Genomic DNA, 15135 nt, shown 5'->3' with positions numbered 1-15135 from the left:
CAAGCCCTCACCCCCCCCAACCAGCCCTTCCCCTAACCAGCCCCAAGTCCTCACCCCCCCCAACCAGCCCTTCCCCTAACCAGCCCCAAGCCCTCACCCTCTCCCAAACCAGGCCCAGCCCCGAGCCCTCCACAAAACTAGCCCCGAGGCCCTGGCCACCCCAGCGCCGTGCGCAGCAGGCTCTAGCGCCCCCTCGTGGCACACTCACCTCACACAACGCCCGCCTTAGCAGAGCACACCGCGCATGTGCAAAACGAACCCGGCTGGGGAACAAGCCCCGTTTACAGGCAGCTCAGCTCACCAACAGGAGACGGGGGGGGGGCCCCAGCGGAAGATTTGTCCAATAGCAGGGGGAGGCGGGGCAAAATGCGGGAGGAAAGGGGCGTTAGCCCTGGAAGGAACGCGAGTACGGAGGGGCGGACCTGGGAGTAATTCCAACCAATGGAGAGGGAGCTGAGGGCGGGGCCGGAGTGGCTCTGCCGAATGGGAGGGATCTAGGGGCGGAACCAGAGCGCCACGTGCAGCTGGCGCTGAGCAGCAGGCTGGGCCGGAGTCAGCAGCATGGCGGCGTCGGGAGCGAAGAAGAAACAGCAGCAGCGAGCGGCCGCGGCGGGGGGAGCCGGGCGCAGGCGGCGCAAGGTGGGGGCGGGAACAAGGGCGCCCATTGGGGAGGAGATGGAGATCGGTTAGGGCAACAAGTGAGGAGCTGGTGGGGGAATCGGGGACGGATGGGCGGGGAGACAGAGGGGCGGGGTGGAGGAATCGAGGGATGGAGGGACTGGGTAGAGGAAATGGGGCAGGGGGCTGGGTGGGGGAATTGAGGGCTAGGGGGCTGGGTGGGGGAATTGAGGGCTAGGGGGCTGGAGGGGTTGGGTAGGGAGAACGGGGTGGAAGGCTACAGGGGTTGGAGGGAGCTATGGGAATGGAGATAGGTGGGGGGCAAAAGGGCTGGGGGGAATGGGGGAGGAAGCAAGGATTTCCTAGGTTGGCTAAGGTAGTTGCCTATCACTTTTCCTCTGCTTATTATGGACTGGAGGTGACAACATTGTGGGGATCCTAGGGTGGTTGCAAGGAATGGGCTCTCCCTGCCCATTGTCCCCCTCGGTCCCAGTTATGAGAGGGGAGACAGCGTGGGCTGGTGTTCTTCTCCCCCCCCCCCCCCACACCCCTTGTTGCTGTAGGCAGGATGTGCTGAAAGAGGGTTTTGTTCTTGAGGTCCCTGATGCAGAGGAGAAATCCTGGCAGAAAGCTGGCTCGAAGCTGAATGAGGAGATCTCCAGCGACTCCGATGCAGAGAAGTAATGCACTAGCCCCCCTGTGGGTGTTGCCCCAAAGGGTCCCTCAGATAGCCACCCTGCAGAGCAGAACCCAGGAAACATCCCTATCCATGCACACCCCTCCTTCCACTCCAAGGTGCCCAAACACTGTAGAGGTGAGGGCCATAGGAATACAGAGAGATCCCTCCTCCTGGGGTTCAGTGGGGGGAAACAAGGTGGGACACCCAGAGCTCTTCTTTTGTATGCTTTTCCTGAGATCACTGTGCAACTTCCTACAATCAGGAGACAGTGGTTTCGGGGGCCTGTCCCAGACTGGGGAACAAACTCCCCCAGGAATTAAGGACCATCACCACAGTGTGTATAAAAAAAATCCCAGACCACTCCACTGCATACACTTCTCCCTTTAGGAGGGGAGGAGAGAATAAGCATATGAAGATGTTACTCACATTGCTCAGTTGGAAAGCACTCAGATGCTACAGTGATGAGCATGGTGTAAGTATCTACATAGACTAGAATCTGGCTCCATGGTTCTATGCAGGCTGTTCTATCCTGTTCATTTGGATGGATTCTTGCAGAACTATAGTTAGTTACAGTTGCATGAAGCACTTTGTTCCAAGCCAGACTTTCACAGTCCCTCTCACTTAAAGTGGTGGGGGCCACTGTTTCAGAAATGTGGGGTCTAATACTAGGTGGTGGGGACCCTCTCCACTTAATGTTATTTCTTGGTTAATTACAAAGAACTTGCCCTTTTATACACTTTTAAATAAAGTTGAGTGGGGCCTGTTTATGTACTTAAACTGCTGTGCATGAATGTCCCTCTGTACACAGACTTCAGTCCAAAAGCAGATTTTATTGACTGTATACTAGACTACAAATGGCCTATAAAGTGAAAGGTGTTATGGTTGGAGGAAGAGACCCCCTCCCATGCACCCCCCCACCCTCCCTCTCTTCCCCTGTAGCCCTACATTTGGTGGGAAGCGGAAGAAGGACAATGAGGCAGAAGAGATTGAAGAGACGGCACAGGAGAAGAAGCTGAGATTAGCCAAACTTTACCTGGAGCAGCTTCGACAGCAGGGTGAGTATTCGGCAGGCTGGGTGCGTGTGGCTGGGCAGTGCAGGGGATGCTATTGAGGAGCGAGGACACTAGTAGCTGTACCTCAGCCCTGCTGCTCTTCCTTACTGATTTGCACACAGGAATTGTGCCTCTTCCCTGCTACTCAGGCTTCAGTGCTGTAATGAGTGGACTGCTTTCGCTTGATGAAATTTTCTATTAAGCACAGACCCCAAAGAAGAGGCAGTCTAAACTCCTTGGGGACAATCTAAATAGTTTAATGCATTTACTAGTATATAGAGAAGTATAAAATTAAAAGTGACAAAAATGCGGTGTCTCCTACTCCTTGCCTGCTTGCTTACTTTCCTAAAGGTGGCAATTCAGCATAGGTGACCCAGTTGCTACACAAATCGAATCTACAGTTTGTCTTGACATGTAACAATGGATGTGTTGTCTGTGTTCCGAGTAACTTGAAAGAAAAGCTCTGAAATGCTTTTTGTCATCTGCATTGTTGTGTCCTGAAGCTTGTTGTAAGTCATCTGCTATGTAAAATACTATCTTTTTTGGATAAAGTCTGCCACAGTTGCAGAATAAGCTGCTGGTCTCTGAGTACATCACCTGAGGTGTCAGGCCTTGCCTAGCCTGGGACAGGATTCTGCAATTCTCCTACTCTTAGACTGGGCTACTATATCCTGTGTATTAAGGCTGGTTATCCTGCAGGTGTGATTGAGTTTGGCACCTGCAGTTCTTCCGTTTAGGAGTCTGATCAGCGGTAATGTAAGATAGTGGACTTACTGCTGGAGTTCCCCCTTGTGGATCGGTGTGGCATAGTATCTTTTTCCTCATTTAGTGCCCCCTGGTGACAGCTGGTCCAGCCCTGCAGGGGTCTCTTCTCATGACATGGCCCTCTGGTCAGGTCATGCTTTAGTCCCATGTATTTTGGGGTAACAGTGTCACAGGTCAGAGGTACCAAAACTCTTCCACCCTTCCCAGGGTTGATCCTCTGCAGGCTTTGCCCCCGTCCCAAGCTCTGCAGGGCCTTTCCTCTCTTACAGAAGGCTGCCTCCCCAGGCTTTCTCCCTGATGGTCTGGCTCCTCCCAGGCCACTGACCCTTAGGGCTTCTTTCCTAGAGTCTGTCTTCTCCCTGGTCTGCTTTAAGGGTCCCCTACCCTCGCCCTTCAGGAACATTTCCAGGATACAAGTTCCTTTCTGCAGGCTCCTCTGTGGTTCCTCTCCCAGAGAGTGGAAACTTCCAGCAACCCCTCTCCTGGGGCTCCTGCCAGATTTCTCTCCTTGAGAGGATTCCTGAACCTCCTCCTAGTCTCCCCACGCTCTAGTCCTACAGAGCAACTGCAAAGTTTCTCTCTCCAGCCCCTTCTGCTCAGGGCTTCCCCTCTTTTATAGCACCATTAGCTGGGCTTCATCTTCAGTTAAGCCTGACCCACCCTCCAGCTGGGTTAATTGGCCTTTCCCTGCCACAGTGACCCTCACAGGTGTGCATAGTGCCAAAACAGGCTCTTAAAACCACAATTTCTATGCTGCAGTAGGAACAAAGCATTGGAGAGAGAGGATTATAGAACAGAATGGTCTAGACACATCTGCCTTGTCTAAAGGCTTACAATCCCCTACTGTTAGCCTAGGCAGGCCTGACCTCTTCAGACAACCCACCGGGTGCCTGTCTCAGCCTGTTTTCCCCCTCCCTTGAGAGCGGGTTCCTTTTTAACCCTCTGGCAGCTTTTTTACTCTGTTCCTGCCCTTCTGGTCAACAGCCCTGTGGGGTCAGCAGGAGACAGAACCAGAATCATGAAAGCACAAAGGCCTGGCATTGTCCTTAACAACTCTCAGGTGTTTGCGGAGTGGTGGCTTAGCTCTTCTTCTTTGCTGCTGGTTTTCCCAGACTGCCCTGTTGATCTAAGTGGCTAGTCATACAGTAAGCACCCCAATAACCAAGCCAACATACAGAACTTGTAAATTACAAAGCCGTTCCAAATCATCAGTCTACATCCAAGATCTTGCCATCCTTCAACGTCTCATTGGGGAAGCACAAATAGGATGTCATTAAAGGATCTAAACAAGGCACGTGCCAGGTTTAAAAAACTTGAAAGATCTGCTAGTGAGACTGTGCTGTTATTCATAGATTCCAAGGCCAGAAAGGGACCACTGTGCTCATGTAGTCTGAACTCCTGTATAACACAGGCCAGAGATCTGCCCTGAAATAATTCCTGTTTGAACTAGGACAGCTCTTTTAAAATACACTTTATATCCCCCTTATATAGGATTGCCAGTGATAGGAAATGCACCATGACACTTGGTAAAACTTTCCAGTGGTTAATTACCCTCACTGAAAAATGTACACCGTATCTCCAGTCTGAATTTGTCAACCGCCTGTACTTTATCCTTTGCATGTAATGGCAGTAAAAGACTTCTTTTTTTTTTTTTTTTTTCTGTTTTAGGGTAAATTTAGATGGCTTGTTTTCCTAGCAGGATAAGTACAAGTCTCACTGAGACTAATATAACAAGAGGGCAGTGTTACTACTGTAGCTTGTTCTGGGGAATGCTTCAGAGGGAGTGTAGCAGTTAGATCAAGAGGCCTGGATTCTGACCTTGGATCTGCTGCCAATTTACTGTGAGATGTTGGGCAAGGCCATCCCTTCTCTGCACATCCATTTCAATGCTTGTTAAAGTGGGGACAGTACAGGAGCCATGGGCATGATGCAGTTCTAGCTTTCAGCTGCATTCACACTAAGCCCTGGCTCCATTCCCCATTGAGCTGACAAAATCACCACCTAACCCAGCAGGGAACTGACCCAAAATAGGACTTTGCAATGGCAGGAACATCCCGAGACACTAGCAGCTTTAAGATTCCATTGCACGTAACAGCAAGCACATCATGTTTTCCCAAAATTTCTGAGTAGTGCCAAAGGATGCATAGACTATAAGCTTGGATCCTACAATGCCACACTTGTCATAAGAACCTCTATAGACTAGAATGACCCAGTGAGGAAGTTTCAGGTGTGTCGGTCACACCTGCAGCACCCCCTATCCAGCTGTTTTAAAAATAATCCCCAGAAAAGGATATAAAATGCAGCCAGATGAAGCCCTGAAGTATGCTCAGGAACTGCTTATAGCACGGGCATAGTGATAAACTCTGCCTTAAAGTGGTAATGCAAGAGCTAGAATACTTAAGTTTCCACATGTAACCCAGGGTTGTGAGTTCAATCCTTGAGTGGGCCACTTAGGGATCTGAGGCAAAAATCTGTCTGGGGATTGGTCCTGCTTTGAGCAGGGGGTTGGACTAGATGACCTCCTGAGGTCCCTTCCAACCTTGATATTCTATGCTGATATGGGGGGATGTGTAGTCTGCTGTTGGCCAGGAAACTACCGTAAATGAGACTGGGCCCGATGATCTGGGGTCTAAGTCTGGAGCAGGAGGGCTGACCAGGCAGTCACTGGGGACCAGCTCCCCACGTATTTGCATAGTTAAAAGCCTGTGCTAATATTCCGATGTGTAGCTCCTTGAGGGCTGTCTGCTGCTTGCTCCTCTTGGAGAGGAAGCTCTGCTAATGCAGGAATGTTCATTGCTTCAGTCGAATGCCTTCTTGCTGTGCATGCGGAGCTCCATTCCTAATGTGCTGTCTCTGTGCTTGTGTCTTGGACAGAGGAGGAAAAGGCAGAAGAGGAGGCCTTGGAAAAGGACTTGGTTGCTGGCCGACTGAAGGAAGATGTGGTGAGTAGGCTGCTTGGGGGAGAGGAGTTAATGGATTCAGGGGCTCCTTGCTTGCTGACGTCTTTTCTTTCGAATTGCGCCTGCTTCTTCCCTTCTGATGCTCCTGGAGCCCTGGGGATTTCCCCCCTCTCCCTTCCCCCCAATTCCTTTCAGCCTGCCTTGAGGGCCTGTCTCGTGGCTACAATCTCTGAGACGAGAGTGTCTGTTCACTCCCACACACGTGCATTTGACTTTTACTGCGGCTTTCGTTAAGTAGCCAGAGCAAAGCTAAGTCTCTGCCTTCCAAACATCCCCCCAGCTGGGGAGAAAGTGACTTGAATCTCTGCATGGAATTCCCCCCCCTCCTCCCCCTCCCCCCCAAATCATCTTTCTGATTCGCACTGGTCTATGGCTCTCTGAACCTGAGGGGAACCAAGCAGCTGCTCCATGCATGGGAACCTGGTCCTCTGCTAAGCAGAGAGGTAAACACATCCATGGGCCTCTTTGCATATTCCTGTTTAAACCATCAGCATTCTTAAGGTGCCCATCACCTAGGTTGCCTAACAACACATGTATTGGCTTAGTGTTAATATAAGTATTGGGAAGTTATGTTCACTTGAATGTATTATACTCTCTCCACAATTCTGGCCACCCTTGTCAAGTATCCCATAACACCTTGCGTTCGCAGAAGTAAGCTTTGGCTTAGGAAGATAGGAAAACGGTCGGGATCAGCACACAGGAGTGTTTTATCATAGCAAGAGGTAGGGAGTAACTCTCTCAGGCTACTACTAGAATGTCCCAAAGAAAAAAGATAAGACCATGCAAACCACAGAGGTGCCTTCACGGGCCCAGTACCTGGAGTGCATGCTCTCAGAACAAAGAGGTAAGGGGGTACAGCATGGTACCAGAAAAACAACATAGAAAGCTGATTGGTTAAATCCAGTTTCAGGTGATGTACACAGCACTTCTTGTAAATGGGTAGGATATAGAAAGGTGGCTTTAGGGTGGTGACTTTGGGAGCACATCTTTGGTGTAAGGTGAATTTAACACTTCATGAGAGCTTCCCAGAGCCAGGTTCAATATGATACTGTTCTTCTTGTCCTATGCTTTTTATTGCCTTTTAGCAACAAGCCTGGGTGACATTGGTTATTTGGTTTTCTGGAATGTATTTCAGGCCGAACCAAAGCGTGGTCAAGCAGTTGACTGTGCAACTGAACAACTTTTGTATCCAAATTGTCCTCATTCCACATCTTGTAAGGGCAGAATAGCCTCCACTATGCAGGGACTGAGTGCCTAGGGCTTTGCTGCTCATGTCTAACTGCCTTGTACTTTCAACAGCTTGAACAGAAGGGAAAACTGCAGCGACTGATCGCCAAAGATGTAAGTTTGCAAAGCTTTGCATGAACAGCTCTGTTTCAGAGTTGGGTAGGGGCAGGGAGAGGTTGCTGGCTGCCCATTCTCCCCTTGGGGGGGGAGGGGGGGAAGGGGAGGGTGTCTCATTGTCATGTGATCCCTTTCTGGACTGGCTCAATCTCCCAGCTGTCAGATCGACTGTTCTCTCTCAATGCAGGCGCCTCGGACGAGCTTGCTCCTAGTTCAGTTGAAAATAACAGCATTTGCATGTTAGGGCAAGGTGGCCCTGCAGTAACCTGGGACTCTTGTGGATCCAGGTTTGCTCTGTGGAAGCGTGTCCTAATGGGTAGAGCACTGGACTGGACAGCAGGAGACCTGGGTTAAATTCCATGCTCTGCCACAGACTTCTTGAGTGACCTTGGGCAAGTCATGTGGCATGTTTGTGCCTCAGTTTCCTATCTTAAAATGGGGATAATAGCATTGTCCTATCACAGGGGTGTTGGTAGTGCTCTGTTGTTGGTAATGGGGGTGGGGGGGTATATAAGTACCTTTAAATATTTGAAAATCTTGACCTTCTAAAGTTGGGTGCTGACAGCTAGATCTTTGAGGTGCTGCGCTCCCACTGAAGTCAGTGTGTATCCCATCACCAGGGATAAAATAGCTCGCAACCCCATGCAAGTTCTGTGGCGCCGGAGCACTTTGTTAATGAGGTGCTGTGTGTGAACAGTTGCAGCCTCCAGATACAGCAGCCATCCGAGTGCTGCGAGGTCACCAGCTGCCCATCACCTGCCTGGTCATCGCTCCAGATGACAAGTGCATCTTCTCAGCTGCCAAAGATTGCTCCATCATCAAATGTGAGTTGTTCCTAGGCCACCTCCCCTCTTAGTCCAGTGGCTTGCAGGTTCCAGCATTTCCAAAGACAGTTGTGAAGAGCATCCTCTCCCATCTCCCGGCAGGTGCCGTGTTCACACGTTATAGCTATGCAGGGCAGGCTGATAGAGCTTGTCAATTTCTAGTTTTGCTTGTAGCCTCCTCTTCTGAAGGGAAGTCTCTTGCTTTGTTACAAGCTAGATTTTAGTGCTGGAGCAGCACTGACCCTGCAAGCAGGATCTAACTCTTCAGAAGTGTCCACTAATTTGGGGGGGGAGGGGTGTCCCTCAGTTCTTGAGTGCTTAGCTCCAAACACCTACACCCCTGTTTTCCAGAAGTGCCATGCACACGCAGCTCCCACTGCCTTGGGGGGAGGAGGGGAGGGAGAGAGAAATGGGTGCTTAGATCTTAGGGGCCCAAAATAAGTTGACCCTCCTGAAAAAATGAGTCTCGGACTTTAGCATTCACAGTGGGATAGAAGGCACTATTAAGTACAGCGTCAGCTCTGCCCTCTGGCAGCTTGCTTTGGGGCTGGTGCAGGAACTCCACTGTACTGTTGTGATCCTCCCGCACCTTGCTCTGAGCAGATGTGGATAGTTGGTATCACCTGCCTCATTACCAAGGAGTCCCCGTTAATGGAACGAGATGGGTGAGCTGGGACCATCAGGTGTGCCTTGCATGCTCTACTTCCTAACCCTCTGGGGAGGCGCTGGCCCTGTCTCTATGGCCCTTGGCTTGCCAAGAGGACATGCTGGCCAAGGCAGCCCTGCTAGTCTGGCTAAGAAAGCCAGAGGCTTAGCCCTGCAGAATCAGGCAGGAGGTGACCGATGCAGTCTGCTGCAGGGGATGTGGAGAGCGGGAAGAAGTTGCACGTGATCCCTGGAGGGAAGAAGGGGACAGAGGCCCAGCACGTCGGCCACACAGCGCATGTTCTCTCCATGGCCATCTCGTCAGATGGCAAATACCTGGTAAGGAGGAACGGCCAGGCCCTGCCCTCTCCCCTGCTGGCTGGCTCACCCTTGTTCTCTAGTCATGCAGTGAGAGGAGGCTCTTGTCGTTGAGTTCTTGGCACACGCTGTCAGCTTTCTGCTTCATTGCAAATGCTGGACCCCCTTTGATCCCCCGCCCTGCTGCCCGCTCTCCGTCCCTGGCCCCCCCTCGGAGCTGGGTGGGCTGCTCTGGCAGGCAGAGCTGGGCGCTGCCACCCTCCAGAGAGGATACAGGAGCTGCAAACAGCACATCAGCTGTGAGTGCATGGTACACGGCTTGTCTGGTGAGACCTTGTTGGGGGAGCTTGCTCTGATAGAAGCAGGGTCCATCTCTGCCCCAGTGGCGAAATGCTGATGGCTGCTGTGCCATGATTGGGACCAGTCACCGGCAGCACACACAGTATCACCGCTGCCTCTCTGGCTGGCTGCACAGCTGGATCTCACCAGCCTTGGGCTCCAGCGTTGGCTGTGGTGCTGATGGGACCATCCCGAGAGGAGGAGGAAGGGCAAAGGCTGTTTGCTCTGTATGCTCTCCAGGGGAAGACAGTGAGCCGGGAACAAAACCAAGGGGTGGCTAGTGGGGAATCCCATCTGGCTGAGACCTCTCCCTGTGGGCCTCTGAAATGGCAGCAGAACATAATAGTGCAGCCACACAGCCCGCTGTGATGACACAGACCCAGGAAAACTAGTTAGGGGCTGCTGGTGAGAGTGTCCTCTGTCTCCCTGCCAGGCCACAGGAGACAGGAACAAACTGATCATGATCTGGGAGGCTGTCACATGCAAGCACCTGTATAAATTCACTGGCCATCGAGACGCTGTGACGGTGAGTGGCTGGAGTGCTGGGGCCGAGTAGCTCAGACACAACTAGGCGGCTTTGAGCACCCGATCCTTCCACACTGACTTGGGAAATATATCTAGGCTCTGACTAAAAGTCAGGGAGCCCTTTCTCCATGGGAATCCTCTTCCCCCTTTGCCGAGTGCCTTTCCTCTGAGGTGCTGAGCTCGGGAGGGGTGGGAAATTTGGCTGCTTCCAGGGCAGCCTTTCCTTAGGGTAGTCACCTTGGAGAATGCAGTTCTGGATCGGCATTAAAGCCACTCTTCTGTATTTAGCACCTGTCTCTCCCCCCATGCAGGGCTTGTCGTTCCAGAAGGGCACTCACCAGCTGTACAGCGCCTCGCACGATCGCTCTGTCAAAGTCTGGAACGTGGCTGAGAACGCCTACGTGGAAACTCTGTGAGGACCCAGTTCTCTGTGCCCTGGGGCAGGAGAACCAGGGCGGCTGAGCTGGGAGGATTATGTGGCTTTTGGGGTGACTCTGGAGATGGAAGACTGGGATTCCTGGGCAGGGGGCTCCAGCAGACTTGGCCCAGCAATGCATTTGGCCCCCAAGCTGTCCTATGGTCACTGCTCAAGGCTACCCTGCCCTAACAAGCGGCCCATTCAGTTTGGTGGCACCCATGGTCGGGAGCCCTCCTACTGCATCAGTAGCTGTGATGTGGCTGCAGCTCAGAAATCTCCTGAGGGCCTGAGTCATTCTTGCCAAGCGTGGTTATCTGAGATAGACATCGCCACGGCTTCTACCAGCTGTGTCTGGTGAGAGGCCAAGTATTCTGTGGGGGTGGAGGCCTGGTGTGCTATAGCCACAAGCCCCCCATCCAGGAGAACCAGTGATCAGCGTCGGCCATGCGGTGGTGGGAGATGACCATCGAGGCTGAGAATGCAGAGCCTGTGTGGGAAGAGATGTAGAAGGTGCCAGGCTGGGCTCCCTGGGTTACTGAGACTGGGTCTCATCTTCTGCTCGGTTTGCCCCCCGACTCCAGGTTCGGGCACCAGGATGCGATCACGGGGCTGGACAGCCTGAGCCGGGAGTGCTGTGTCACGTCAGGCGGGCGAGACGGCACCGTCCGGGTCTGGAAGATCCCTGAGGAGTCTCAGCTTGTGTTCTACGGGCACCAGTAGGTGTGGGCAGCAGCCTCTGCAGAGGGTAGTGAGGGCTGCGGGGTGTCTGCTCCGCTTAACCCACTTCACCTTCCATGGCAGCTCCTCTGCCAAAGCATAATACCCATCTGGTGGTTGCCAGCAACTGCGCTGCAAGCCCTGGTCTGTTCTATCTCCCCTCCTCCGCTCTGCAGCCCAGTGTCTTGTCAGATGCCTCCCAGCACCTGCCTCGTGCATGGTTATCGGCCACACCTGTTGAGCTGGTGGTGGCATGTGCTACTTTGCCTAGTGCCTGCAGGAGTGATGCAGACATGCTGGGTTGGGGAGGCTGGCTGGCCATCCACAGCACTGCACGGTGCATGGGACTGCTCCTCCCGGCAGCAGCTCCTGGAAGCAGCTCAAGCCAAGCTCCCATATCACAGTGGTGCAGCGTGGAACTAGGCCAGCCAGGCTGAACCACAGGGCAAGCGGCTCAGCCGGCAGGAGGACTCGTCCAGAGCGTTCATGCCAGATCCCAGTGGGGGAGCAGCCAAAAGGGGAAATGTGCCCTTCTGGGAGGTGACCTAGGGAATGCTCCACCTCTAGGGGGCTGCCTGTTGCAGTGAGGGCTGCCAAGGAGGCCTGTTCTGAAGCATGCCGAGTGCCACCAGCACAGTCTCCTTTGAGGGGTAGTGTTGGAAGCCCGGTCTGCACTCAGCTCAAGTTCTGGGGTTACCCTTGCCTCAGGTGCTCTGGCACCCTGCAGGGTAACTTCCCAGGGGGCCCACAGCCACAAATCATTCTCCTCCTTCCCTCTGCCCATCTTAGGGGCTCCATCGACTGCGTCCAGCTGATCAACGAGGAGCACATGGTGTCCGGCGCGGACGACGGGTGAGTAACCCTGCTGGAAACATGCTGGGGGTGCTGCAGGCCTGGGCTCTGGCACGTAGCCTCATCCGCTCCACATCTCACAACAGGTCGGTCGCCCTTTGGGGTCTTTCAAAGAAGAAGCCGCTCACGACGGTGAGGCAAGCGCACAGTAACCACGGCGCCCAGGGCCTGGAGCAGCCGTACTGGATCTCCTCAGTGGCCACCCTGCTGAACAGTGACGTTGTAGCCACAGGTGCCTCGCGCTGTGAGACCCTCGCTTTTGCTGTTGCTTTGGGACTGGGGCGGAGAGGAAGGATGCAGTACATTGCAGGCCCCTGGCAGCTGGGCGATCTTGGCTTCCTCTCTGGCTCTGGCTTTGGGCTTCCTCCCTGGCTCTTATCCTCCCTGCAGCTTGGGCCAGCACTCTGTACAGCTGGGACAATGCCTGTCTCGTGGGCAGGGGCCGGGTTACTGTTTGAAGTGCTCCGAGGGGCTCAGATGGAAAGCGCCCTGGACGGGTCATTCCTCAGGCTCCTAACTTCTCTCTTCTTCTGGGAACCTGGCTCTGCTTTCCTGGCAGCCCTGGGGAATTTACCCACAACTGGCCCTATGCTGCTCTCAACTAGCCCAGTCCCTGCCACTCCTACAACTCCTACCCCTGGCACTCTCAGGCTTGCCACCCTGGCTTAGAAACTAGCTGAGGAGTGGGGAAGTCCTGCTTGGATGGGAAGGGAGTGGTTTGGGGCAGGCTGGGAGGGGGAGGGAAGGCTTGGTTTGAACTTGGATCCATGTCACATACAATAAATGACTGGTGAGCTCGGAGCAAGAGGTAACTGCACCTGGGGTTCTGGGGACATTGGCTGGGCCTCTCCAGAGAGCCACGGCCTTGTGACCAGTCTGTCCTGTGTGTCACTGGCAGGAGATTGCTGCGTCGCTCTCCTCTCTGGTCCTGACTCGCTCCCTCAGAGTGATGAGGATCCACCGCCGCCTAACCCCAGGCAGGATGGTGTTTTCCCCTGGAATAGGCCAGCTTGCTGCTCCAATTGCCCAGCCAGCAGCTTCAGCTTCCTGTGGTTCCCGTTGTGTTGGTAGGGTGGCAGGGAGGGGGAGCTGGGCTGTGTGGGGTTCCGGTCGTGGATGCCAGCAGGGCTTGGTGTGGTGGCAGGGCTGTGGGCTGAGGGAGACCACGCTACCTTGGATCGGTGCAGAGCGTGGCGGGGCCCGGGGGAGGCGCAGGGCCTGGCCGCCCAAGGCCCTCACATTCTGCTCTGTGACCGCAGGCTCGCACAGCGCCAGCGTGCGGCTGTGGAAGTGCGGCGAGGGATTCCGAAGGCTGGAGCCGCTCTTCGACATCCCCCTGGTAAGAAAGGGGCGTGGGCATGAAGGCTCCCTCTTGGCAGGCGAGGCTCATGGGAGTGGATACTTGGGGCTGAGGAGAGATGGGAATTTCCCTCTTCTGTCCAGCTGAGTTCCCCTTCCCCAAACGAGTCTGCTGTGCAGGCTCGGGTGAGGGAGTGCAGGTTTTGCTGGGGTCTGGAATAAGCCCAGAGGGGCTCCTCCCATCTGGTGTGTGAAGCCAGTGAATTGCTGAGATTAAATCCCTTCTCGGCCTGATCAAAGTTGCATTGCCCTAATGGGAGCCCTGCACTCGAGTGTCTCGGCAGACTAATAGCTCTCAAGCCTGCGGTACTGGCCTCATGCCTTTTCCTCTCTCTCAGATCGGCTTTGTCAACAGCTTGAAGTTCTCCAATGCTGGGGATTTCCTGGTTGTTGGGGTCGGACAGGAACACAGGTACCGGCCTCGATGCTAGCTACAGGCTACATGGGGTCCCAGGGGCTCTGGCCCAAGGCCCCAGCTGCTAATCCCAGACCCTCTTCCAGCCCTTGTGGTTGTCCCTCTGCAGTGTGCAGTCTGAAGGAGCTGGCAATGGGGCGGAGCCTGTGCTGGGGACTTAGAAAAATCCAACATTTGGCATTAGACTCCTCTTCAGCTGGGAAGAAGGGTCTGTTGAATGCTGGGAAGGGGCAGCTTTCGGGGTGAAGCATGCGACGAGTGGGCTGTCTAGGAGGGGAGGGCAGAAAATGGCACTAACCCTCTTAAAAGCCCGGCTGGCACTGGTATGAAACTCCTCCTGCCATTGCTCCAGGGCAGCCTTACCAGTGACTTGCTTTCTCCTGGGGGAAATGGAGACACATCTTCCCCTTCTGTAGACCAGAGATGGCGCATCTCAGGTGCTGGATCTCTGCAAAGCACTCCAAGAGCCCCTGGGAGGCGCTAGAGCAGCGTGAAGCACTGAGTGCCAGCACCAGGACCCTCTGAGGAGGGAGCTCAGCTTGGCACCAGGTGGCTTTCTTGCTGGGGAGTGGGGGAAACAAAAGCTCAGGGTCTCTCTCTCTCGTGTTCAGGTTGGGCCGCTGGTGGCGAATCAAAGAAGCCAAGAACAGCATCTGCATCATCCCGCTGCAGAGGACGGCGGCTGGCAGCGCACAGCCAGCTGACGGCTCCTAACCCTGCTCCCCTCTTGCATACGGTCGTGTTGCTCCTAGAGCTTTGTGAGACTCTTGAGTTAAAACTTTGCATTAAAAGCAAACCCCCTGTGTAAAACCCTGCTGTCAGTGTCGGCCTGTCTACGGCTCGGATGCTTTGTCACATGCGAAACCAGAGGCAAGGACGTCCTCTTGGGCCGGTTGCAGGCTGGGCACAAGAGGAAAGGGAGGTGCAGCATATGAAATGAAAAGCCCAGGCCCCTGTGACAAACTTACTCCTGCCCCCAAAAGGCCAGCGGCAGAACCTGCTCCAAAGGTGTGAGTGGCTGAGACCTGGCCTTTTTTGGGGGGGAGGGGCAATGGACATGCAGACTAAGCCATGGCAGCCCCAGTCTGACTCCCTCCCTTCCCAAGAACAGGCCAGAGCCACTCACTCAAATGGCCCATGACCTTCAAGGGCATGTTGCAAGGGGCAGCCCTGTCTCTGCCTGCTGAGATCCCATGAAGAATTCCCTTTCTCTACAGATGTTGGGGCTTGTGGCAGGTCCCAGCATTTTCTCTTCCCTTTCGTACTTAGCCTCAGGGATGAGACGAACTTCTGTGGGGAAAGCTG

General features: G+C 54.0%; 2 protein-coding genes across 4 annotated transcripts in view; one reads left to right on the top strand and one right to left on the bottom strand.

Moving 5' to 3' along the window:
- PARP3 (poly(ADP-ribose) polymerase family member 3) overlaps window positions 1-231 on the bottom strand; it is a 17276-nt gene extending 17045 nt beyond the window's left edge. The window contains exon 1 of the mRNA XM_024205695.2: window positions 209-231. The gene's annotated coding sequence lies outside the window, so the exon portion shown is untranslated. The remainder of the gene's footprint in view (window positions 1-208) is intronic.
- A 330-nt stretch (window positions 232-561) lies between these two features.
- RRP9 (ribosomal RNA processing 9, U3 small nucleolar RNA binding protein) lies at window positions 562-14624 on the top strand. 3 transcript variants are annotated; one of them, XM_024205688.2, is made up of 15 exons: window positions 562-639; window positions 1216-1298; window positions 2237-2352; window positions 5989-6056; window positions 7374-7415; window positions 8116-8242; window positions 9102-9226; window positions 9978-10070; window positions 10381-10481; window positions 11069-11203; window positions 11994-12056; window positions 12143-12288; window positions 13316-13395; window positions 13754-13827; window positions 14442-14624. In XM_024205688.2, exons 1-15 carry the CDS (start codon window positions 562-564, stop codon window positions 14542-14544), a joined length of 1434 nt encoding a protein of 477 aa, XP_024061456.1. In that variant the 3' UTR covers window positions 14545-14624. The 3 variants fall into 3 exon arrangements, 2 of the variants coding, with proteins under 2 accessions (XP_024061456.1, XP_024061455.1); XM_024205687.2 differs by having other exon boundaries at window positions 12143-12300; XR_003899885.1 differs by lacking the exon at window positions 14442-14624 and having other exon boundaries at window positions 12143-13395; window positions 13754-13768.
- The last annotated feature ends 511 nt before the right edge of the window (window positions 14625-15135 follow it).

Source organism: Terrapene carolina, unplaced genomic scaffold (genome assembly GCF_002925995.2).
Source record: "Terrapene carolina triunguis isolate 2854851 unplaced genomic scaffold, T_m_triunguis-2.0 Scaffold232, whole genome shotgun sequence".
Lineage (NCBI taxonomy): Eukaryota > Metazoa > Chordata > Testudines > Emydidae > Terrapene > Terrapene triunguis.
This window is presented reverse-complemented; position numbering and strand designations above follow the sequence as displayed.